The sequence below is a fragment of the Saccopteryx leptura genome, chromosome 1, assembly GCF_036850995.1.
Source record: "Saccopteryx leptura isolate mSacLep1 chromosome 1, mSacLep1_pri_phased_curated, whole genome shotgun sequence".
NCBI classification, from domain to species: domain Eukaryota; kingdom Metazoa; phylum Chordata; class Mammalia; order Chiroptera; family Emballonuridae; genus Saccopteryx; species Saccopteryx leptura.
The window spans coordinates 105656361-105682448 of NC_089503.1; the positions used below are offsets into that span (position 1 = coordinate 105656361).

The 26088-nt window shown below is 39.1% G+C and overlaps 1 protein-coding gene across 5 annotated transcripts in view; it reads right to left on the minus strand.

The window, feature by feature from the left end:
- The window catches only part of SIK2 (salt inducible kinase 2), a 142349-nt gene that overhangs the window by 67053 nt on the left and 49208 nt on the right, over positions 1 to 26088 (minus strand). For all 5 annotated transcript variants that reach the window (XM_066373351.1, XM_066373343.1, XM_066373308.1 and 2 more), the window contains exon 4: positions 3246 to 3407. In XM_066373351.1, coding sequence (XP_066229448.1) covers positions 3246 to 3407 — 162 coding nt within the window. The remainder of the gene's footprint in view (positions 1 to 3245; positions 3408 to 26088) is intronic.

Below are 26088 nucleotides of genomic sequence, written 5' to 3' on the forward strand. Positions count from 1 at the left end.
TGTAACATATGTAACATTAGCATTTAAAATTAACTATTAAAATTAAAGTAAATAAAAGTTAAAGTGAAGTAAGTAAAGATTAATTATTTACCTTCCTTAAAATACTCAGGACAAAAACGAATGGGAAATGGCACAGAAATAAACCAGTAATGGGCAAATCAGAGGCTCTACCCCAGAGGCTTTTAATTTATCTTTATTATATGTGGCTTAAGTGTCTGTCGCCGTTAGCTTATTGGTTGCTTGCGTAACTGTACTAGCCAATGGGGTGAAGTTGCCACGGCTGAACGCAAATTGAGCGGGTCAGGGGGAAGGTGAACATTTGTTTGCGTTGGCAATCATCTGTTTTACATAAAAACTACGTCTTAATGTAATTTCTTTTAAGAATGCCTCCTAGAAAATACAGCACTGAAGAGGAGAGAAAAGGAGCTAAAGCTGCACAAAAACGGCTTTCTCGACAAAAAGAAACCACTGAGCAGAGAAAGACAAGGCTTGCTTCAGTCGCAGAGCAAATGTGTCTTTCTCGGCAAAATGAGACTGATGAGCATAGAGAAACAAGGCTTGCCTCAGATGCAAGACAAAAAAGCCTGTCTCGACAAAATGAGTCCCTTGAACAAAGGCAAGAGAGAAATGCAAAAAAACAACAGAGTAATGCTGACCGAAATGCAAAAAGGATTAAAACAGTTTCAAATGTAGAAACTTTAATTTTTGAGCATTCCTCTGACATGAATATTAAGTGTGATCACTGTCAGTCCTTAAACTTCAAGTTAGAAACTAATCAATTTGACCGTGGCAAGAAAGGATTTTCTTAATTGATGGTCCTCTGCAAGGCGAGCTTAAAAATGATGAAAAGATCTACACAAGAAATGTTGTGTACAAAGAGATCTTTGACATGTGAATTAACATTTTATTATTTAAATCACCTTTATTTATTGAGCTAGCGGTGGCTCTTAAGAAATGTATCGCCAGTGGTTTCCTTCATTGCACTCTACTTTAAGCAATTAAGCAAGTAGAAGGGGGAAACCCCGTGGGGCACTAAGCAAAGGGGCGTCCTCGCCGCCTGCCCTGGGTAATTCAGTTTGAATTAGCAGACACCTTTGTACAAATCATTTTAATTACAATTTATAATATCTAGAACAGCGGTCATTTCGTATGACTGCCAGGCTTTCTAGTATTTTATATTCCAAGGAGCTGTTCACCCTAAACTTTCTCCAGTGAATATCTAACCTGGCTAGTCAACCAGTGATTTCCTGGTCAGCTCCCCAAAATCCAAGAGCAAGGCACTGGCACTTATAGTTTTGCTAAGCCTTTGTGTCCTGCCCATTACCTTCTCCATAGCCCTGGCCAGAATAAACCTCCCTCTTTCTGTCCCACACTGACAGCCTCTGCTGCTGCTGCTCCAGTCAGACCCACATGTTTTTACTTGGACTATTACATTAGTTTCCTTATTAATCTTCGTGTCATCAGTTCTATCCGCATCTCCCTCCTCTCTCTTTTTTTTTTTTTTTTTTTGTATTTTTCTGAAGCTGGAAACGGGGAGAGACAGTCAGACAGACTCCTGCATGCGCCTGACCGGGATCCACCCGGCACGCCCACCAGGGGCGATGATCTGCCCACCAGGGGGCGATGCTCTGCCCCTCCGGGGCGTCGTTCTGCCACGACCAGAGCCACTCTAGCGCCTGGGGCAGAAGCCAAGGAGCCATCCCCAGCGCCCGGGCCATCTTTGCTCCAATGGAGCCTTGGCTGCGGGAGGGGAAGAGAGAGACAGAGAGGAAGGAGGGGATGGGGATGGAGAAGCAAATGGGCGCTTCTCCTATGTGCCCTGGCCGGGAATCGAACCTGGGTCCCCCGCACGCCAGGCCGACGCTCTACTGCTGAGCCAACCGGCCAGGGCCCCTCCTCTCTTTACTCTGCTGCCAGAGAGACTTACTTTATTTATTTATTTTATTTATTTATTTATTTATTTATTTATTTATTTTACAGAGACAGAGTCAGAGAGAGGGATAGACAGGGACAGACAGGAATGGAGAGATGAGAAGCATCAATTATTAGTTTTTCGTTGTGACACCTTAGTTGTTCATTGATTGCTTTCTCATATGTGCCTTGACTATGGACCTTCAGCAGACCAAGTAACCCCTTGCTGGAGCCAGCGACCTTGGGTCCAAGCTGGTGAGTTTTTGCTCAAACCAGATGAGCCCATGCTCAAGCTGGCAACCTCGGGGTCTTGAACCTGGGTCCTCAGCATCCCAGTCTGATGCTCTATCCACTGCGCCACCGCCTGGTCAGGCGAGAGACATCTTTCTTTTTTTTTTTTGTATTTTTCTGAAGCTGGAAACGGGGAGAGACAGTCAGACAGACTCCCGCATGCGCCCGACCGGGATCCACCTGGCATGCCCACCAGGGGCGACGCTCTGCCCACCAGGGGGCGATGCTCTGCCTCTCCGGGGCATTGCTCTGTCGTGACCAGAGCCACCCTAGTGCCTGGGGCAGAGGCCAAGGAGCCATCCCCAGCGCCTGGGCCATCTTTGCTCCAATGAAGCCTTGGCTGCGGGAGGGGAAGATAGAGACAGAGAGGAAGGAGGGGGGGGTGGAGAAGCAAATGGGCGCTTCTCCTATGTGCCCTGGCCGGGAATCGAACCCGGGTCCCCCGCACGCCAGGCTGACGCTCTACCGCTGAGCCAACCAGCCAGGGCCGAGAGACATCTTTCTAACATGCAAAACCTGTTACCTCAATCCCCCTTCACCCTCTCCCCACCCAAGATTTTCAGTAGGTTAGATTCCCTATGACCCACAGAATAAACTCTAAATTCTTTTTCATGACACTCAAGACCCTTTTTGATTTCTGGCCTTTGCGGACCTACTCCTCCTGTATCATAATCTACATTCCTCCTCACTGCAGCCACCAGTCAGGAGCAGAGGTAGCGCCAGCAACCTGCACTGCCGCTCTCGACCCATCTGTCCTGCTCCTCCGCAGAGCCCCACAAACAGACCCGGACACAATCAGACTGACGATGCAAGTGAGACATCAATTACAGGCCTGACACTGTGTGCATGAATAACGAACCTATTTCCCTTACTTGTTCGTACACACAGATCTAAGGAAATGAATAAAACACACTTGTTTTTTTGAGAAAGCATGATATTATCAGCAGAAATACTTCCAAATCTCTGCCTGCAGTTCTTTTTCTGCAAAGACCCAGCACAGTGGCTCACAATGAGCACGTCAGAGCCAGCTGTGTCCCTGTTACCTGCTATTTTGATATTCATGTTGTTATCCAGCAGGAGATTTTCAGCCTTGAGGTCACGGTGCACAACCTTCCGACCATGACAATAATCAACAGCTGACAGGATTTGCCAGAACTTGCGCCTGGCCTCAGACTCATTTAACCGGCCGTGATTAGCAAGATAGTCTGTAAAAGAAGAGATAATTTAGAATATTCACCAAATAAAATGACCCCACTATTAGGATTCAGGATTATTTTTCTCAAAAGCTTTTATAATGACTAAAGGTTAGTGTTCACAGAACATGCTGTTTTCCAAGTCCCTTTCTTTGAGAAAAGTAATTCCAATTGTATTTCACAAGAGTCCAGAAAAACGAAGAGTCCAAAAAACCAGACAATAGCAAGTGTTATGATAATCACAGTACAACTCAAAATGCCTTTCATGCCCAAACACTCCCTCTGTTCTTTTCTCGAAAAATTTACTGAACCCTGAATATTCCTAACCACATTTTAAAAATTAAATTTATGTAAAACAAAGAATATGAGTCAATTCTGACACCCCATCAGACAAGGGTTATCTTTCTCTTAAAAAAACAATTTTATGTAGTTATTATACAAGCTACTTGTAACATGAGATTTGGTGGTCCCTGGAAGCAGCTTAAATAATTCACACCCTGTTCTCTTGTTCAATGGAGCGGATCTACCCAAGAACATGCAGACTTGTTCTTGAAACCAAATATTCTCATGATAGACACTGTTCTATAAAAAATATATACATTACAAGATACATTAGCTATCTTTGTGCAATGTTATAATCTCCATTAAAGTGGTTTACCTAAGAATTAATTCTGTACATGTTTATATAAATTTGATTAAATTAATGTGCAATTCATACAAGTTTTACCTGAACATCTTAAAGGCCTTTGAAATGATCTCTTGAGGGAGAGAGGGTAAACATAAATCATAACAGGCTTTTCTACTTAATTATTTCCCAAGTAAAGAACTGTATGTACAGGTGACTCAATAGTCACCCTGACACATTTTCTGCTCTAGGCCATGTGGTTTACCGGTTTGCAAATGCCAGGCCTTTGGATCATGTCACCCTCAATACTTACTATAAAGTCACTAACATTTGTACAGTCCTTTACAGTTTCCAAGCATGTTCATATCACAGTGTCTCAATCTTCCTAAAACCCCTAGATGAGAACTATGTCTCTAATTCCTATTTTATATTTGAGGAAACTGAAGATAAGAGGAAGTACGCAACCTGGCTGAATCAGTGTCTTTAGTAAGTGAATGGCTGATCTGGAAGTAGAAACTCTGAACTTTTTTTTTTTTTAACTACAAAAAAAAAAAAATACAAATGTATATCAAGTTGCTTCTTTCCTAGACATCTGCTGAAATTCTAACTATCTTTTCAAAATTCTACTCAAACGCCACTTTGATCTTAAACAGGCTCCTCATAACTTCAAGTAGAAATAAATCACTTCAAACCTCTCTTCCCTGAACTCTTTATCATTTATAACACACTTCTTCACACTTTAATTACCTGCATATATATGATAAACATCCCAATGTGATTTCATGTTTGGATACACACATGGCCGTCATTCTAACACACTGTGCTTTAGAAAAGAAAGGTATTTTCATCAAGGCTTCCTGAGGGTAGACACCATATCACTCTGCCCTCCACTCCCCACAATGCGTAGCACCATGCACAAAACATCATAGGTACAGTACTTAGTTGCTTAAGGTCTTACCATGGAAGCTAACACGAACCCTTCCATGAACAGTATTAGAAAATGTGGAGTACTCTTATACAGTCGTCCCTCACCATGTTGTGGTTTACTTTTTGTGGTCTCACTGTACTGCAGATTTTTAAATGTCTATATCTAATTTAGTATTGTGGTTTTTTTGCTATATCATGTGGTTTTGCTGAATATAGGTATTTTTACATTTATTATTTTAATTATTTTGTGGTAAAATAAGCATTTTCTAGCCTAAAAATCTGAAAACAATATAAAAAATATAAAAATATTAAAACATACTAAAAGAATATTAAATCAAAATAAAGTATGTAGCATATATTCACTGGGGAGTACTCACAGAATTTTGTATGTTGTTAAAATTACATAGGTTTAAGGGAGTACAAAGTGTTTAAGAGCATAGGAAGTGTTTATAAAAGTGTGGGAAAGGTTTATAACAGCGTGGAAAAGGTTTATAAGAGTGTGGGAGGGTTTATAAAGCCTTAAAATATATATAAATAATAAAATCAATATAGGGTTGCTACTCTGCGGATTTTCGCCTATTGCAGGGGTTCTAGAACCTAACCCCTGCGGTATATGAGGGATCGCTGTACTCTACAAGTTATAGACTTATAAATGTAAGTGGACATTGTGTATATTTTTCTATATCTGCTATTATCACAAACTGAGACAACTCGTCACATGTTCCCTTTTCCTTTATAGAGACCACATAGTAGCCACCCATCATTCTGAAAGGAAAAAGGATCACTTAACAAATATGCAGAATTTCCAGTCGAAATATCCAAACTATGTCTAAGTAAACTGGCAACTGGATAATGTGCTTTCTGTTCATAAGAGTAAACCTGAGCCGCTTCTGTACTGGATGAGCTGGAAAATCCGGAATGGGGAGTTGGGCCCTTTGGGGAAACAATTTAATGAGGGGAATGCAACGTTTTCTGTGAGGAAATCTCGTTTTGGCTAGTTAGTAATATCTTTCCAATGATTCCACACCAAATATTATTTAAATCATATCACTAAGTGAGGCAGTTAATTCATAGACAAAAATGACTGGCTTCCCAGACAGATAAAATTTCTTCCTGTTGAAAATGTTGTGTTAAATTACATAGCGGAAAAGACTTTTGCAATTTTGGCAACACAGATCTGATGTGAACAAGTACAGGTTAATATATACAGAAAAAAACCCCAAACTGTTGCCTACAAAATAAGTCCTGGGAAGCATAATAGAACCTAAAGCAAACGATATGTATTTTTTTAAGCGATCAGTCAAAAACTCACACCATCACAGAAAGAAAAGCTTTGAAGCTTGGCACGGTTTCTGTCTGAAAAACAAAGGCATGGTGGATCTGAACCTAAAATTAACATGTGAAGCCACAGTTATCCCACGTCAATAAATTCATAACAGTGTGAAAAAAATGACAACATCTGCATTCCAGAGACTGAGACCCAAGACCCAGTATTTAAAGAAGTGGTATTTTTACTTCTTAAGTAAAAATTTTATCAAGTATTACAGTATATATATTGTCCTGCCTATTCTTTCTGATTTCTGTAGTGTAGGCATTCTCCAAAACTATATCATCTCCTGAGAAATCAGTAATAGAAATAACTGAGGCAAAAACCTATGGCTGCAAATGAAATCAGTTTAGGTATACATCATTCCCTGTGAAGGGCACTGTCATCAATCCAAGCTCAATAAACAAGGACCTTAAGTTAACATGCAAAAAGCACACTCAAGTTTCCCTTTGAAAACTTACTGTATTTCCCCATGTATAAGACGCACCTTAAGTTTGGGGCCCGAAATTTGAAAAGAAAAAAAAAAGTATTACACAAAGTTATTGAAATCAAGTCTTATTCATCATAAAATTCATACAATGCCTCATCACTGTCAAACTCTCATCCATTAGCTTGTCCTCATCTGTGTCTGATGACGAATCACTGTCTTCATATATTGCCTCGTCCTCAGTTCCATCTATGGCATTTGAAATGTCACACTTCTTAAATGACTTGACAACTATCTCAATCTTGATATTTTCCCAGGATCATTTCACCCAGGTACACACTTCTCTTATGGTTGGTTTCTCCACTCTTTCTGCTGGTGTCAAATTGTCCCCAGAAGATTTCATCCATTGGTCCCATTCATCTCTCATGGCATCTCCAAAGGGCTTGTTAATGCTGATATCAAGTGGTTGGAGCTGGGATGTCAGGCCTCCAGGTAGGACAGCAAGTTTTGTTTTTCGCTCTACAGCAATCTTTGTGTGTTTTGTTGTGTGTGCCCTGAACTGATCAAGCACCAATAGGGCAGGTTTGCGTAAGAGCCCACTTTGGTCCTTCTCCAAACTTTCTCAAACCAAATCTTCACCCCATCCTGATCCACCCAACCCTTGTCATGAACGGGGACAATCACTCCTTGAGGAATGTCTTCTTTTGGCATTGTTTTGCATTTGAAAATCAGCATAGGAGGCACCTTTGTTCCGTCAGCCAACAAGCTAGAACGACTGTATCCACTTTTCATGTCCACTTGTCTTCACAGTTACAGTTTTCACCCCTTCTTATCAACAGTTCTGTTACTTGGGACATCAAATTGAAGGGGACTTCGTCCATATTTGCAATCTGTCCCAACTCAAACTGATGTTTTTCCAACACTGAATGACAAAATGATGAAATTTAAGGACGTTCTGCTCATAGCTTTCAGGCATCTTTTGGGCAAGTCTGGTGAGTGTACGCATGCTTAGTCCTTCTGTTTCATGAACCTGAAGCACCAATTGTGTCCTCCTTTGAAATCAGTAACTTCTTTTTCATCAGCAATTCTTCTTGCCTCATGCTGAACCATCTTTGTGGACACAGGAATTCCAATTGTCCTTTGCTTTTCAATCCGTATCTTCAATTCCCTCTCTAAATCAGGCCATTTTGCTGACTTGCCCCTCATGACCTTCTGCCATGGCGTTTTCAGAAGGGTTTCTTCTTCCTGTAGCCAGTCTAAGATTGATTCCTCAGCTAGAAGAGGACCAAACTTACGTTCAACAGCATGATTTCCGTTCACTTTTGCAAACTGGGTTACTTTTAACTTGAATTCAGCACTGTACGAAAATCTTTTCTGAGCCATTTCTGGGCAGAATGTGGCAAAACATAACCTACTTAATATACCGGTAACAAGTGTGAATCACTGAGAGCTAAGACAACAAGTGTGAAAAAGTGGAAAATGCAAGTTAAAAAATCTATACCCACTGTATAAGATGCACTCAGTTTTTAGACCCAAAATTTTTCGGAAAAAAAGTGCATCTTATACACAGGGAAATACGGTTTTGTCATAATCTAATATTTAAAATTAGGATAACTCATGTTATGCTAATTTAATATAGCTCATATACCTAATCCATTTTTAGTAGTGTTCACAGTGTAAAGTACTAATGTACTAAAAATTGTTTTTCAGTGTTTTATTTATTAATGGGCCCTCATTTCTTAGTTTTATTTTATCTGAGTGATTGATTAGAACTGGCACAGTCTAAGTTGACAAAGACCAGAGTGCTGAGCTGTAGTGAAACAGAGCTTTATTTCACAGCAACATTTTTTACTGATGCAGAAAGAAATGTTAGAGAAAAAGATGAATAGATATTTGAATCTGGGGATTGAAAATAATAGATCTTCAAAACATTTTGAACAGAACAAATGAACCAACTTTGATTACTTTATTGAAACTTCAGGGTTTATAGTAATTACATTCCTAAAAACACTGTTTCAAATTTAGTGATTAGAAATGTGAAGTTTTTGCAAATTGGTGAGTTAGGAACCTTTGACCAGGATTTAATTATCTGAGATATGGTTTTCATTTCTTATGTTTTAGCCTTTTACAAAGGCTAGTTAAACATTAAATTGGCATCAACCTTTTTACTACCAAATTACAATTTGATAAAATTACAAATACACTAATTTATACATAACATTAAATAATCAATTGTAGGCCCTGGCCAGCTGGCTAAGTAGATAGTGCACTGGCCTGGTGTGTGGATATCCTGGGCTTGATTCCCAGTCAGGGCACATAGGACCATCTGCTTCTTCCCCCCACTCTCTCCCCATTCTCTCCCTCTCATTGGTCCAATGGTCATCCTCAGGCACTAAAAATAGTTTGATAGATTTAAGCATTGACCCCAAACAGGGATTGCCAAGTGTATCCTGGTCAGGGCACATGCGGGAGTTTGTTTCAGTATCTCCCCTCCTCTTACTTAAAAAAAATTGTATAAATTATTAATCAAGCGGGGAGGCAGAGACAGATTCCTGCATGTGCCCAAACCAGATCCACTAGGCATGTCCACCAGGGGGCGATGCTCTGCCCATCTGGGGCATTGCTCCGTTACAACCAGAGTCATTCTAGTACCTGAGGCAAGGCCATGGAGCCGTCCTCAGTGCTCGGGCCAACTTTGCTCCAATGGAGCCTTGGCTGTGGGAGGGGAAGACAGAGACAGAGAGAAAGTAGAGGGAGAAGGGTAGAGAAGCAGATGGGTGCTTTTCCTGTGTGCCCTGGCCGGGAATCAAACCTGGAACTTCCACATGCCGGGCTGATGCTCTACCGCTGAGCTAGCCGGCCAGGGTTTAAGTTATTAATCTTTTGGACTACTATTAATCAGCTCCAGTTTTAAGAGATGCTAATAATTTCTGGCTGAAGAATATTAAGCTTAAAAGTAGTCATTCAAAGATTCTGATATCCTTAACAGTTAAGGAAATGCAACTGGCTGGGTTTTCCACTTTGAGAAGATACTGGGAAAGTTGTCTCTTATTGCTGGGGAAGACAAATGATGTCACATGATGATGGTGAAGGCGATGATGATGACAATGATAGCAGCTAACATTTACTGAGCATTTTTTATTTGTCAGGCATTGTGGTATGAAATCTAGACTTGTCATCCATAAGTACAGCATGGAAAACATTTATTAATTATACCATATAAAATATAATATATTTATATTAACTTGAAACTTATATATTGGGGCTTCTATTATACTTAATCTAGAGGATCATAGAAGATGATTTGAATTTTTGAGGTTGAATGACTAAGATGATGGCTATAGTGATTAAGAAGGTGGTGATGAAGTTTATAAAAAGCAAGATAAGCTCAGTCTTAATAACACTGCAGTAGTAGGAAAAAAATCTGTGTAGATGTATACTTGATTAACTACTGAAAGGTCAAGTGTACTTGGCAGACCTGGAATTTATTTTTATAAAAATTCTAATCAATGAACAAAATCCCCCAAGATAGAGTTTCTTAACCTTGATTAAATATAAATAGTATAAGATTTTTATAGACCCGCCCCCCCTGAAATTTCATATCAAATTTTACGTGTGTGTGTGTGTGTGTGTGTGTGTGTGTGTGTGTGTGTGTGTAAATACAGTTTTCACTAGATTCTCAGCAGGGTCTGCGAGCAGAAGGCCCAAGGCCAGTGTAGGACATGTTCCTACTGAAGTGACCACACAGGTGCCCAGGAGACAGGCACTAACTGAGACGGGTATGAAAGAGAACTAACATCATTCAGCTAAAAATAAAGAAAATCGGAGGTTATCCACAAGACAGTCATTTATATTAATTCTATGAGGGAAAGAGTTTAGAAAAAGAAGGGCAAAGGGAGACCAGAACTAGACAGAGGTAGTTTTATGTGGTGAGACAAGAGAAAAGAGCCAGTTGGTGACAAAGATGGAGAAAAACTAGACAGACACAAAATCAACAGGGGAGAGATGTTTATTTTGTAACCAGTTAAGGGTAAAATTTAATGAAGGGTCATCAAAGGTGAGAACTGAGGCCAGGTAATTTGCTCTAGACTAGGGAAGCAATTTCAGTGGAGTCTGAAATATAGAAACTATGTCATGAGGGCCCGGTGGGTAGCTGGCAGGTAGGAAAGCAGGATAGCCTGGGCCAGCCCCTGACAATGTAGCAACAGCAGGAATTACTGCGCTGAAAGGATAACCGCTAACTGCTTTGAGCACTTACATGTGTCAGTCACCATTAAGGTTTTTTGTTCTCTTTTTCAAATGCTTTTTCCCATTTAATCTTCACATAACTTTGTGAGGTGGATCCCATTATTATCTCCATTGTTAGATTAGCAAATGAAGGTTTGGGGAAGTTAAATAATTTACTCAAGGTCACATAGTTAGCAAGTGTGAAGACAAAATTTGAAGCCAGGCAGCCTGACTCCTGAGCACTTATTCTTAGCCCGCATTACTAACTTCAGTATCTGCGATAATGTAAAAGAAGTGTGGAGGATTTCTGTGTAGTACTGTGAACTGGGAAGAAAAAAGGATACATTTTTTTGTAAGAAGTAGGGGAATACAATTATATATACATATTTTCACATATTAAATGAAACACAGAAGTAAACCAAAAACTAATAAAAAGTTACCTTTAGGCAAAGGATGGTGACAGACTCCTTGGACTGTATGGTGTTACATAGTTTTAACTTGGTGTTAAATTAAACATAAGGTAAGTGTTTTACATATTCAAAAATAAAGTTAAATCAAACGGAAATAAGAAAAATAATCTCTAATATTTAAAAACAAAAATATAAATGTACTATCTTTATATCATGTTGGCAACATACCACATAGAGATAGCTTTTCAAGTAATTTTTAAACATTGTATTTGGACAGCACATTCTTAGGACAATATAATTTCAAGATAAAAAGAGCTGCAAAGAAATGTTAACGTTTAAATTTCATCCAGTAATGTTATTGTTAGTAATAATATTAGAATAGCTATTTTGAATATATTTCATGACTATTATAAGATAAAAATAATAATGTATGTTAATGTTAAGAACCAGGATCTTTTATGTAAGAGAAAATAAATGGAAACATAAAAACCAAAGGTTAAATAATAAGAACTTTAATCAGCCCTTCCAGACAATAATAGAAGAAATGTCATGAGGCAATACTGGCTTACAAACATAAGATGAGATACTGTCTGAAACATCATAAGCTCTCTTAATTCTAGAACAATAGCTGGGTTTTCTTACTGATTTTGATACATGTAGTAACATTTCATTAACTGTCCCAGAACTGTTTCTTAGGTAGTGATTAAAAAAAAGAATTATGTAACTGAATAACCTAGGAAAGCACCCAGAGTCCTATTTACAACTACCAGATGATGATGTCATCTCCAAGGCATTACAACATTCCAGACAATTCCCTAAATTGGTATATTTATCCACCTATTTTTATCATCTCTCCAGGATATCTGAGTCTGTTGTGAATTATTTCTGAGTAATGACTATGACTGGACCAATAAATGAATCACTCTTAAGCTGAACCACTAATGTTGTGGGTTATTTACTCAATTTGTGTAGTGTTACAATAATATTTATAAATGCAATATGGTCACATTTCTAACACATTCTTTACACAGATAAATACATCCCGATATCTATTTTGATATGCAATTATTTTTTAAGAAGTAAAGAAACACAGTCTCCAAAAAAAAAAAAAAAAAAAAAAAAAATTATGGTTTACCAAACCATGCAATTTTTAGGAATTAGGATCGAAATGCCAAACTTTGGGAATAGGACACTGACAACTAAGTAAACAAATCTGTTAATTTTAGTATTTTGGGCTCTTTATACATGTACCCTAGAGATATATTTTAAGCAAATAATTGAGATCTAAGACACTGTCATCATTCACTTATAAGTAAAAGGGCAAATATATTATTTTCTCATGGAGTTCTTCAGGTGAGTTGAGAGAGAAAAACAATAAAGCCAGGCTGGATTGGTTCATTCAAGAATGGGCACAGAGTACTCAAGAATGTAGATTAAGCTGTGCTGAGTAAGAACAAGTTTTCAATGAGGCTTCTGCAATAAATTTAGTTAAATAGCAAATCAAGTTTCTTGTGTAAAGTTTGGGAAAAGTCAAGCCCCTTAGTTTATCAACCAGTGGCCTATGTTGTGTTTTGTGAGGTCTCACACATTAAGTAATAGTGACACTGCTGAGTCACTTGTCAGACAGGAAAAAGGGTAACAGTGAAAAGGATAACAGCTGGAAAAAACAAAAAACAGAAAACGAAGACCCTAGCTTTCTGCTCAAATATTCAGAAATCAAAAAGGACATGTAGTTCAGTATCAAACTGACATTACAAGGTTGAAATCTTTTTGTGGTTGATTTCTGTCCCCAGTTCACTCCCTCCCTGCAATAGGGTTCTTTATCTATGCCCTCTGTTGAGTGACTCTGAAGTACCTCCCACAAGAACAGGTTAGGTATATATCCCTGCCCTACTGCTTTTGGTCTTGGTCAAGGGGAATATGTGTGGTTGGACTTGATCACTTGTGTTTCTATCATCCACTATGAGAAGAGCATGCCCCAGAATGAGACGTGTGGAGCAGAACTGAACCAAAGTACAGAGTGAACTACAGCCACCCTCACTGACCCACAGACAAAATATATTTGTTAGTGTAAATTACTAAATCATAGAGTTGTTTGTTATATTACATGAACACAACAGAAATATGACTGATGAAGTTTCCAATATTACAAAAGAGGTTTGCTTAGCTACAAAGTGAACTATAATTGCACAGAAATCCTTTGAACATTTCTGCCACACAATTTAGATGATATTTTGTGTTACTTAGTACATATATATTTGTATTATTTTTACACATCTGGATGACATCATTAGATATCATAAGAAACCTGACAGGCTTTGAAGAGCAATTGGGTAGCAAGTTCTCATGTAGACTATATTAATTACTGGCTCCATTATGTAAGACATAAAAAAGTCTGATTTCCTGCCTGACCTGTGGTAGCACAGTGGGTAAGCATTGACCTGGAATGCTAAGGTTGCCGTTTGAAACCCTGGGCTTGATAAAACAAACAACCAATCAACAACTAAAATGAAGCAACTATGAGTTGATACTTCTCACTTCCCACTTGCCCTGTAAAATTAATAAATAAAATCTTTTTTAAAAAAGTCTTATTTCCTCTCAGAAGAAAGTCACTTGATCACTTTTTCAAGCCAGTATACCCACTATTAGCACATAGACTTACCCAATAACTCCTATTTCCAGGAAAAGGGGACAACTGATTATACATGGTTCTGAAGAACAAATTATGATTCAATTACAAAGGAAGATAAAATAGACAGAAGGGTTAGTTGTGGCTAATGCTTAGGTCAAGGGAGTAATTAAAGAAGATATAACTCCAAAACAATATAGACTAATGTGGAAAACACTGGGCTTTATTCTCCCACCTTGCACAAATCACTTAATCTTGCTGGGTCTCAGTTTCTAAATATAGTTAATATAAAAGGTTGCTTTTAAATTTAGTATTAATACTTCAATAGATATCAGTTTTATATAAAATGTGACTTCAAATATCTTTTTGGTTTATTTATTAAAAATTTTTATTATAGTAAAATACACATAATAGAAAATTAACCATCTTAACCATTTTGTGTGTGTGTGTGTGTGTGTGTGTGTGTGTGTGTGTGTGTGTGTATGTTTTGTACTTTTCTGAAGTGAGAAGCAGGGAGGCAGAGAGACAGACTCCCGCATGCACCTGCACCAAACAGGGATCCACCTGGCATGACTACCAGAGACAGACTCCCTCATGCACCTGCACCAAACAGGGATCCACCCGGCATGACTACCAGGAGGTGATGCTCTGCCCATCTGGGGTGTTGCTCCTTTGCAACCGGAGCCATTCTAGCACCTGAGGTGAATGCCATGGAGCCACCCTTAGCGCCCGGGCCAACTTTACTCCAAAGGAGCCTTGACTGTGGGAGGGGAAGAGAGAGATAAGAGAGAAAGGAGAGGGGGAAGGGTGGAGAAGCAGATGGGTGCTTCTCCTGTGTGCCCTGGCTAGGAATCGAACCCGGGACTTCCACACGCCGGGCCGATGCTCTACCGCTGAGCTAGCCAGCCAGGGTCCATCTTAACCATTTTTAAGTGTACAGTTCCCCCTTGGTTTATTTTTATCTTATCACTTTTCCTGTAATCTGGCACAAAAATTACTAGGACATTTATTTCAGGTATTGAAGAGAAGTTGGTGTATTGGGTGGAAGCTCTGAGGCTACTACTCATTCAGCAGTGAGGCTGAAATGACAGAATCAAATCCAAAGGCACACAGGGAAGCTAAAAGGTAAATAGTTCCAGCCTGGCCAGTGGTGACACAGTAGACAGAGCCTTGACCTGAGACACTGAGGTCCTAGGTTCGAAACCCCAAGGTCATCAGTTTGAGTGCGGGTTCATCTGGCTTGAATGTGGGCTCACCAGCTTGAGTGCAGGGTTGCTGGCTTGAGTGTGGCATCATAGACATGACCTCATGGTTGCTGGCTTGAAGCCCAAGATTGCTGGCTTGAGCAAAGGGTCACTAGCTTAGCTGGAGCCCCCAGTCAAGGCACATATGAGAAACAATCAATGAACAACTAAGGTGCTGAAACTACAAGTTGATGCTTCTCATCTATCTCCCTTCCTGTCTCTGTCTCTCTCTTTCCTTAAAAAAATAAAATAAAAAGGTAAATAGTCCCAGTCTGGGCAGTATTCAGGATCGAATACAGGCAGGAGGGCCTGTATCTCTACCTATGTTAGTTTTAGAAAACATGATTTGACATATCATAAAACAAATAGTAGTGTGCTAAAACAAGAGTACTCAAGTGGCAGAAATCAGGTAAATGAAAGTATGGACATAAGGACTCTAACAATGTAGCTAATTATTAAATGCTTCTTTTCAACAACAGAAAAAGAAATGCTAAATGCTTATGAAACCTGCTGGTTCTAAGAGCTCAGTGGTGGTGATGATCCTGGAGAACAGAAGAACAGGTATAGTCTTGAACAGTTTTCTTCTGTAGCCTTTGAAAGATGAATACTCAACAAAGAACATGACTTCAGAGAGTTGGTTTGCAGATCAACTCTTACATTTACTGATGTCTCCAGGGGGTTTATTGTAAGTAGACAGTCCGATTACAGGTGTGGTTAACCAGGAAAGAGATTAGCATGGGTTTTTAGTCATTACTCTTAGGAAAACGAAACACACTATTACCATGACTACTAACACAGAAACTGTAAAATAAGGCATTCCAGGCCCTGGCTGGTTTGTTCAGTCAGATAGAACATTGTTCCAAAACATCAAGGTTGCAGGTTCAATCCCTGTTCAGGGCACGTACAGGAAGTGACCAATGAATGAACACACAATTAAGTGGAAAAAGTGAATGTTTCTCTATTTCTCTCTCTCTCCCCCTTCTTCTCTCTGTTTAAAATCAATCAATAAAATAAAACACCCTAAACACAGTTTGGTACCTTTCCAATAACCCAGGAGTAGTCAACCTTTTTATACCTACCGCCCACTTTGTATCTCTGTTAGTAGTAAAATTTTCTAACCGCCCGCTGGTTCCACAGTAATGGTGACTTACAAAGTAGGGAAGTAACTTTACTTTATAAAATTTATAAAATGGAGTTACAGCAAGTTAAAGTATATAATAATAATTACCAAGTACTTTAAGTCGGATTTTCGCTAAGTTTGGCAGAATAAATCTTTATGAAACAACTTACTATAGTTAAATCTATCTTTTTATTTATACTTTGGTTGCTCCACTACCACCCACCATGAAAGCTGGAACGCCCACTAGTGGGCGGTAGGGACAGGTTGATTACCACTGCAATAACCCCTATGTTTTGTTTAAGTCTGGGTTTAAGCTCATAGTGATTGGATCTACAATTCAGAAAGTACCTGCATCCTTATTTCAAAGCTTCACATGCAATGAAGTTAAAATATGGCTCTATGACTTGAAAGATTAAACAACCTTGAATCCTCTCACAGGGATTGTTGTCTATAGATTTCAGAACAAGAGGTTCCTGATTATCTTGTTATTGTTAGTAGTTTTCAATAGGCTCTGACCTATCTTTCCAATCAATCTTTCCCATCCTCTTTGAACAAAAGAAAAAAATAATTTAATGGTAAACCCATGCTTTCTAGGAACTTAAGACATGCTAAATCTAATCACTGTTCAGCCAATCACTTCAAGTATAAAGAATAAATTGATTCTTTATCATTTTTATTGTATACTTAAAACTTTCCCACTCTAAGGCTTACTAAATATCCTAAGCATAGTTAAAGAATAAGTTTAGCATATTTCATAATACTAAGGCATTGTGGAGCTGTGTAACCTAAGAGGAGCTAAAGCTAGAGGCTTGGTGAAATTCTGAGCTTGCCATGTTTTTAATTTAAAGTCCATCATGTGCTACTAATACCCACAGTTCAAACAGAATACCTATATGCTATGCAAATATTTGCGGACCATTAAGCTTTTCTAAATAAAGATGTCTATTAACCAAACAAATTGGAAAAAGCCAGTGAGATCTGTCAATGCCTTTGGATTTGATCCTTTGAAATCTATAGGATTAAGCCATCAGTGACAGCATGGATTTATCATTCACATGCAATAAGTTTCTGGTTTTATGTTTCATAAAGAAAATTTCACCATGCACAGCATTTTAAATTACTATAATTAGGTTTCAGTTTGTGCCATGAATGGAATGAAGCTTTATCAAATATGCACAGCTCCATAACACAGATAAAAAGTAGAAAAGATACTCTGGGAACTGAGAATGTGGATCAGGGTTTGGGAGTATAGTCTGTGATGCCTGAGAGAGGTACAGTTAAGTTCAGAGACAATGGCAGGGGATTATGGAAATGATGCATTCAAAAGGCAAACCAAAATTAAGGTCTAAAAACATCTTAACTGCTAGTTTACTAAGAAGTTTTCCAACTCTGTTAGGAATTTTTTGGTGACAAACATTTCCAATTTTATATGGAAGTCCAAATGAAAAGTGGTTGTTTTTATAATCGTTTTGATGAAACATAGCAATTCTGTAAAGCCAGAATATCTCTATGTAGAATTAATAGTAACTATATTTCTGATAACTGTCATGTTTTAGATACAAGTAAATTCTGAGAGAAAGAGAAATAAATATAGATATACAAATGTATTTTCCTCCACCTCTCCAAACTTGTACCAGTTTAGTTTTATTCCAGTCAGAATGAGAGCTCCCTGGCAGCTGAGAGAAAAGGACATGTACATGAGTCATAATAAAGGAGTTAACTGTAATTCTTGTGCTCTTTCAAACTTTTTTTTATACAGTTCCTTCCTGATTCATCAATGACATGTCTTTTCCAATCTTCCTGATTCAGGAAAAGGTCACTCTGATCTTAGAGTGAGTCTTTTCTCAATCCACATCCAATCCATCAGCAAATCTTGTGAACTCTAACGTCAGTATATGTCAAGAATCCCACCATCTTTCTTATCTGCATCATCCCTCCTTTAGTGTAAGCCACCATAACCCTCTGCCTGAACCATTATAATAGCTGCCTAATTGGTTTTCCTACTTTGATCCTTGCCTCCCTGTCTTCTGTTTTTGACACAGTAGCCAGAATGATCTTTAGAAACATTTTCATGTGTTATGTCAGTTCTCTGTCCAGAACCCACTAGTGGCTTCCCATATCACTCAGAGTAAAAGCCAAGTCCTTGCCACAGCTGTGCAAAGTCATAAAGGATCTGAAACTAAACCCATTTTTGATTTAATCAAAACAGTTGACTCAAAAATTGTACAATATAATGAAGTGTGACCAGTCATTACCCAGACACAAGGTTTGTACTCAAATTTGCCATCAAAAACAAGGCCTAACTGTTACAAGTTTGCAAGGACACATGTACAAGTAACTTTAGTTCCAAAATCAAGCAAAAATCTAAATGTCCATTAATGAGGAGTGAATTTATGGCATATAATCATACTATAAAACACTGTGAAGCTGTCAAAAAAGTATGCTGAATCTTTATGTATTTACATAAAAGGATCTCTCTCCCTCTTTCTCTCATACACATACCTTCAGTTTAGTAATTCCAAACTGAATTCAGTTCTTCACATATGCTTGCCCTATATAGGCTGTTCCCTCTGAACATTTCCACCCTCCTAACTGACCGAGAATTTTAATTAATTTTATAATTGTTCAGGAAATAACAGAGAAGTAATACCATAGCTTACAAGAGTCCTCAGAAGAAAGCGCAAGTATCTCTGTAACATCAGAATTTAATAAAAACTCCACTGCTACCATGATGGCTTTGTGCTTGTCTCACAAGACAGACTGAAAGAAACCTCTAGGCCCTCTAAGATCTCCATGAGGTTTGGGGAGGCAGAAGTGCCAGTCTTTAAGTTTTGGAGATTCCCACAGGAAGAAAACAAAAGGGTTGTGTCAACATCAATTTTAAGAGCCTTTATCCTGCCTACTTCATGCCTGGACAACAGTCACATTCACATTTCTCTGGCTCTGCTGTCTGGAACTCTCCAAGGTTCTGACCCTTATTGGAGGTCTACTGACTCAGGGCACAGCACTAGGAAAACCAAAGTCCATGGTAAACAAGGTAGTCTTAGTGGTTCTCTCGCCATTTCTAAATTTTGGTTTTAATATCTCACACCCACTTTGATCTTATTCTGATCATTTCATCCCACCCTTGGTCTACACCTGCCTCGTAGCACTCCTGGTGCATCTCCAGAGCTTATGAAATTCCTTCAGTATCTGGACCTATTTCTTTCTTCCTTGTTTCAACCATTCTCCCAACTACACTTGTAGAAAAAAAAAGCTTTAATGAATTGTGGGAGAAGGGTCGGATTTAATTTAACATTGATTTGTTTGGTTAGATTAGAATCAGTGCAACTGGAGAAAATTATTTCCCTCAATACATCATGCATTTTATCCCACTCACTTTTTGCTTGTGTGGCTTCCAAGAAGCTAGATGTTATTCTATGCTCCCCTACAGATGAGGTTTTTTTCCCTCTGGCTTCTTTCAAGAAATTTGCTTTATCTTTGATTTGAATACAATATGCCTGGGTACAGTTTTGGGTGGGCTTTATCTTGCTTAGTGTTCCTTGACCTTCCATGATCTGTGGTTTGGTGTTTGACATTAAATCAGGGAAAATTCTCAGTTATTATTGCTTCAAATATTGCTTGCATTCCTTTCTTTCTTCTCCTTCTTTCCTCTTACACATTAGTTATACTTTTGGCAGTTGTCCCACAGTTTTTGGTCATTCTGTTCCATTATTTCCACATTTTCTCTCTCCTCAGTGTTGAAAGTTTCTACCGACATATTCTGAAGCATAGAGATTCTTTCCTCTGCCATGTTCAGTCTGCTAGTAAGTCCACCAAAGCCATTCTTCATTTTTGTTAGTGTTTTTGATCTCTACCTTAGACATTTTCTTAGAATGTCCAGCTCTGCTTATACTGCTCATCTGTTCTTGTGAGTTGTCTACTTTTTCCATTAGAGTCCTTAGCATATTAATCATAATTATTTTAAATTTTCATTTGCTAACATTCCTGTCTTATCTGAGTCAGGTTCTAATGCTTGCTCTGTTTTTTCAAACTGTGTTTTTTTTTTTTGTTTTTTTTTTGTTTGTATTTTTCTGAAGCCGGAAACGGGGAGAGACAGTCAGACAGACTCCCGCATGCGCCCGACAGGGATCCACCCGGCACGCCCACCAGGGGGCGACGCTCTGCCCACCAGGGGGCGATGCTCTGCCCCTCCGGGGCGTCGCTCCGTCGTGACCAGAGCCACTCTAGCGCCCAGGGCAGAGGCCAAGGAGCCATCCCCAGCGCCCGGGCCATCTTCGCTCCAATGCAGCCTCAGCTGCGGGAGGGGAAGAGAGAGACAGAGAGGAAGGAGAGGGGGAGGGGTGGAGAAGCAGATGGGCGCTTCTCCTGTGTGCCCTGGCCGGGAATCAAACCCTTCTGCACGTCAGGCCGACGCTCTACCACTGAGCCAACCAGCCAGGGCCTCAAACTGTGTTTTTACCTTTTAATTTTCTGTTGAAAGCTGGACATGATGTACTAGGTAAAGGAGTTTTGGTAAATTGCCTTTAGTGGGGTCGTGGTGAGGTGTGGGAGAAAGGGAAGCATTCTGTAGTTCTAAAAGTTACAGAGTACAAAGCCACCAACCCCCACTCCTATGACTGGCTCCCATTCCTGGAGTTTTTAACTCTCAGACCCATCCACAGTGAGCTTCCAGCAGCTCATCATTCAGGTTTCCCTATCTCCGTACTGGTTCCTGCAGAGGTTTTTACTTGTGGACTCCTGCTCTGATAAGATGTGATTCTCTGCATCTGTCTGTCTGTATCTCCAATTTGGGGGCCGCAGTTGGTCTGTCAGTGCTGATGTTTTAGTTTATTCAGTTTTTTATTTGTTAGGATGAGGTGATGACTTCCAAGTTCCTTACATGCCAGACCAGAAGCCAGAAAAAAAACCCACCCCCTCAAATGTGTAAATTCCTAAGACTGTTTCCTCTCTCCCAGAAAATACTCTGAAGATCCTGAGCCAAGTAGAAAAAAGGAAAAGATAAAAGTAAGATGATGAGGAGCAATAAGAGTTCTCTTGTTCCAATTACACCTATCAGAACCACTCACAATATTTAGGCCATTGTGAACAGGGGGAAAAGGGCAGTTTACAACATCCTGACCACTATCCCACTTCTCTAACAGGAGAGGGTGGTGAGGTGGTGGTGGTGGTGTACGTATAATGTCTCAAAGAACTGTCAGAATTAACTCCAAAAGAATACCTGGAATCTTATCTCATTTTCCCCTACACTCTAGTATGCCTAGTAGTTTATGCTGTCCAACCTTTTTCTGTTGTAAAAAATAACTAGAACACATGATTTCCATGAGAAACTGAAAGTCTTTTAAAAAAAGTTTCATAGGCAGAAGACACTAACTGGCCCAGGTTTTGCCTCTAATCTCTCCTTTGGAAGGGAGGAGTGTGTGTGTGTGTGTGTGGGGGGGGGGGTAGAATTACAGGCTCTGTAGTTATAATGCCCGGGTTCCAAATCCAGTACCACCACTTAATAGCTATGGGACCTTGGTAGCTAATTATTTGTGCCTTGATCTTTTCAATTGTAAAACAAAAATAATAACTGTACTTACCTCTAAAGTTCTCTATGAACATGAAATAATTAAGAGTAAACAATTAACATAAAACATGGTGCACGGTATCATTAATAGAAATTCTTGTCAATTCTTAATTTCAAAATTTATCCTGAAACTGACTGCTGGCTACCTGCCACCTGCACTATTCCCTCTTAAGTCCAAGCCATCATCATTTCTTCTCTGGACCTTGGTAAGTCTTTTCCCCCTTTCTTTCTTTCTTTTTTAATTTTAATTTTTAATTTATTGTGTTGACATGGCTTCAAATGTTCCACTCAAAATAACACCCTCTACCTACCACAATGTGCCCCCATAACCCATGTAAAGTCTCCTTCCTAATATAAGTGCTCCAATATTAGGTGAATAAATATTTACAATGGTTATATCCTCTTGTTGAATTGCTCCCTTTATCATTATGTAGTGACCTTCTTTGTCCCTGACTATAGTTTTTGTTTTAAAGACTATATATTTTGTCAGATATAACTATTGCTATCCCAGTTTTTTTCATTTCCATTTGCATGAAATATTTTTTTCTATCCATTTACTTTTTTTTTTTCTTTTCAGGGGAGAGAAAGGGAGATAGTGAGGCAGATTCCTGCATGCACCTGACCAAGATCCACCTTGAAACCTCGTCTGGGACCGATGCTCGAGTACTGAAATACTTTTAGCGCCCACTTGGACCAATCAAGCTATCCTCAGTGCCCAGGGCTATGTTCAAACCAATCAAGCCAGTGGCTGCGGGAGGGGAAGAGGAAGAGAAGGGAGAGAAGAAGAAGGGACGAAGCAGATGGTTGCTTCTCCTATGTCTTCTGACTGGGAATCAAACCCGGGACATCCATATGTCAAGCTAATGTTCTATCCGCTGAGTCACTGGCCAGGGCCCATCCTTTCATTTTCAGTCTATCAATATCTTTTGTTCTGAGGTAGGTCTTTTGTAGACAGCATATATATGGGACTTGTTTTCTTATCCATGAAGCTACCCTATTTCTTTTGATTGGAGTATTTAATCCATTTACATTTAAGGTTATTATTAATATAAACTTATTTATTTCTTGGTTGTAGGTTCTTGTTTTGCATCAGTTTGAATACTTCTTGCCAATCCCTTCTGTCCTGAAGTATTTCTGTTGAGAAGTCAGATGACAGCCTTATGAGGGCTTGTTTGTAGGTAATTAATTGCTTTTCTCTTGCAACTTGTAGTATTCTTTGTCTTTTAACTTTGGCATTTTAATTATGATGTGTCTTGGTGTATGTCTCTTTGGGTTCATCATTTATGGGACTCTGTGCTTCTTGAGCTTGTGTGACTTTTTCCTTCACCAGTTCAGGAAAGTTTTCAGCTGTGATTTCTTCAAACAAGTTTGCTATCCTTTGTTCTCTTCTCCGTCAGAAACCCCTGTGATGTGGGTGTTCTTTCCCTTCATGCTTGCACAGAGGTCTCTTAGGGTTTCCTCAGCCTTTTTGAACCTCTTTTCTTTTTGTTGCTCTGCTTCTGTGCTTTGCTTATTTTTTTTTTGTCCTCACATCACTGATTCGATCCTCCAACTTGATCCAAACTGCTGTTGTTCCTTCTAGTGCAGACTTCATTTCAGATATATTTTTTTGCCCTTTCTGACTAGTTCTTTTTAAAAAGAGATTTTATTTATTTATTTTAGAGAGAAAAGAGAGAAAAAGAGAAAGAAGGGGGGGAGGAGTAGGAAGCATCAACTTGCATCCGTGCCTTGACAAGCAAGCCCAGGGTTTCAAATCAGAGACCTCCGCATTCCAGGTCAATACTTTATCCACTGCACCACCACAGGTCAGGCCAACTACTCTCTTTCTTATCTAATTCAGGTCTCTGCTTACATGTCCACTTATCAGAAATGTCCCTAGCCATTATCCAGAACTCTCCCTTTCCTCTCCTCTATTTTCCTTTTCATACTTTTCATCAATTGCCATTTTGTATATTTGTTTATTTATTGCATTTCTTCTACTCTTAGGATGTAAATAAACTCCATGAGAACAAAGATTTTGATTTTTTTTCCCTGTAACATCTGGATCTAGAACAAGACTTGGCATATAGTGGCTCAATATGCATTTGTTGAATTAATAATTAAATAATATTCATTATTTTCTGATCTGTGACATTTTCTTCACACTGAATTATTCCAACAGCTTCCAAACAGGACTTCATGCCTCTAGTCTCTCTGTCTTCAATTCTTCTATATATCACTAGGTTGTCCGCACTAAAACACTGCTTTCATAATGTTATTTCTCTGCTCAGGAACACCCCTCTCTGACCACAGCAGTACCTCAGTGCGCTTGGTCAGATTTAATACATGTTATCCGAAAAGAGAGACTTGGTGATTAAGAAAGTTTGGAAACTATATGATTAGAGAAATTTGTGTTATTTTACCACAGAACTTCTCAGTCTTTAATTTATGAATGTGCAGTGTCAATACCTGAAGAAGAATTTCTCATTTCCACTGTTTGTGACACAGAATGAATCCTTTTTCAAGGAGCTGGTCAAGGACTTAGCTTTTGAGAAACATGCTGTAGGAAACACTGGCCTGTAGAAGAATCTAACACTATTTTCCCAAGTGGCCACCAGGCTGTAGGTAAAAATGAAAGAATACAGTTGTCTTTGGCACCCTTCCTGCTTCTTTTCCCCATCCTTCTCCCACAGTCTGGGTTCTCTTTCTTACCAACAGAGCTTATTAAGCAAAAACAAACGGCCCCCTCCCCAAACTGCAGAGATATGTATTGGCATATATCTTTGAAAAGAAAAACCTTCCTGGGCTTGTAATCTATTTTAGTTTTCATTTTGATCCATAAATAGTCTTGCTTTTCAATAAACATAGGCTATATTTTGAGTCATATGTCTACATACTATATTAAGCAGAGAGAGAGTCTCATAGAAGATACTCAGTATTTTAAAATTCATCTTAATAATTAAGATGTACAAATTCATCAAGATTTAGGCCATGCAAAGTGGACACTCCTTACTAGAAATTAATCCTGAAAATCATATTAGATAATACAGCTTTGATATTAAATTGGTTAGGTTCAGGTTTTGAAAAGAATTTTTTTACTCATACTATAATCTTACATGGTATGCTCATTGTGAACAAAGGACTTTCTCTAAATTATATTCCAAACTTTGCAAAAATTTTATTGATTGAGTATTCAATGCTTTTCATGACAATAGTAAGAAGCACTGTTTCACTAAAATCATCACTAAAAATCTCTAAGGAAGTACTGTCTCTATAAGAAGACTGAAAATGATCAAAAAGAGGTGTACACTAGTTACATTTCAGAGCACCTGTCTGTCATGCCCTTTTGCAAGAGTCCTCACTCATGGTACATGCACATACTATGTGCTATACCTTCCTCTCCAGGTCATAGCTATCTGGGAAAGGAGGACATAACTGACCAAAAGATAAGTGTAATCAACTGTCTTTCATCTTGATATAACTTCAAATTTCTTTAGGTTAAAGTCCCACAGTAATTATCCTTTTTATTTCTTTATTTTTTTGACAGAGACAGAGAGAGTGTCAGAGACAGGGACAACTAGGGATAGACAGACAGGAAGGGAGAGAGATGAGAAGCATCAATTCTTCGTTGCAGCTTCTTAGTTATTCATTGATTGTTATCTAATATGTGCCTTGACTAGAGGGCTACAGCAGAGCGAGTAACCCCCTGCTCAAGCCAGTGACCTTGGGCTCAAGCCAGTGACCTATTGGCTTGGGCCAGGGACCATGGGGTCATGTCTATGATCCCAGGCTCAGGCTAGTGACCCTGCACGCTCAAGGTGGTGAGCTCGTGCTCAAGCTGGCGACCTCGGGGTTTTGAACCTGGGTCCTCTGTGTCCCAGTCTGATGCTCTATCCTCTGTGCAACCACCTGGTCAGGCCCCACAGTAATTTTAATTTTAGAGGAAGAGCTTATGCACCAATATACATGGACATGTGTCTTTAAACAGAAGGACTTTTCTGGGTCCCCATCAATAGACTGGCATTCCTTTTTACCCTCCAGATACACACTTAATTGACAACAGAGGAAAATGTTCCATCCCAACTTTAGAGATGAGCCTGATTTAGTTTGGTGTAATCCACCCCCCTTGCTAGTGAAGTGTTTAGGAATGGTATATTCTAGTGGCTTATCCTTCCTACCAACAGTTTATTAGCCCAAACAAATCTCTAA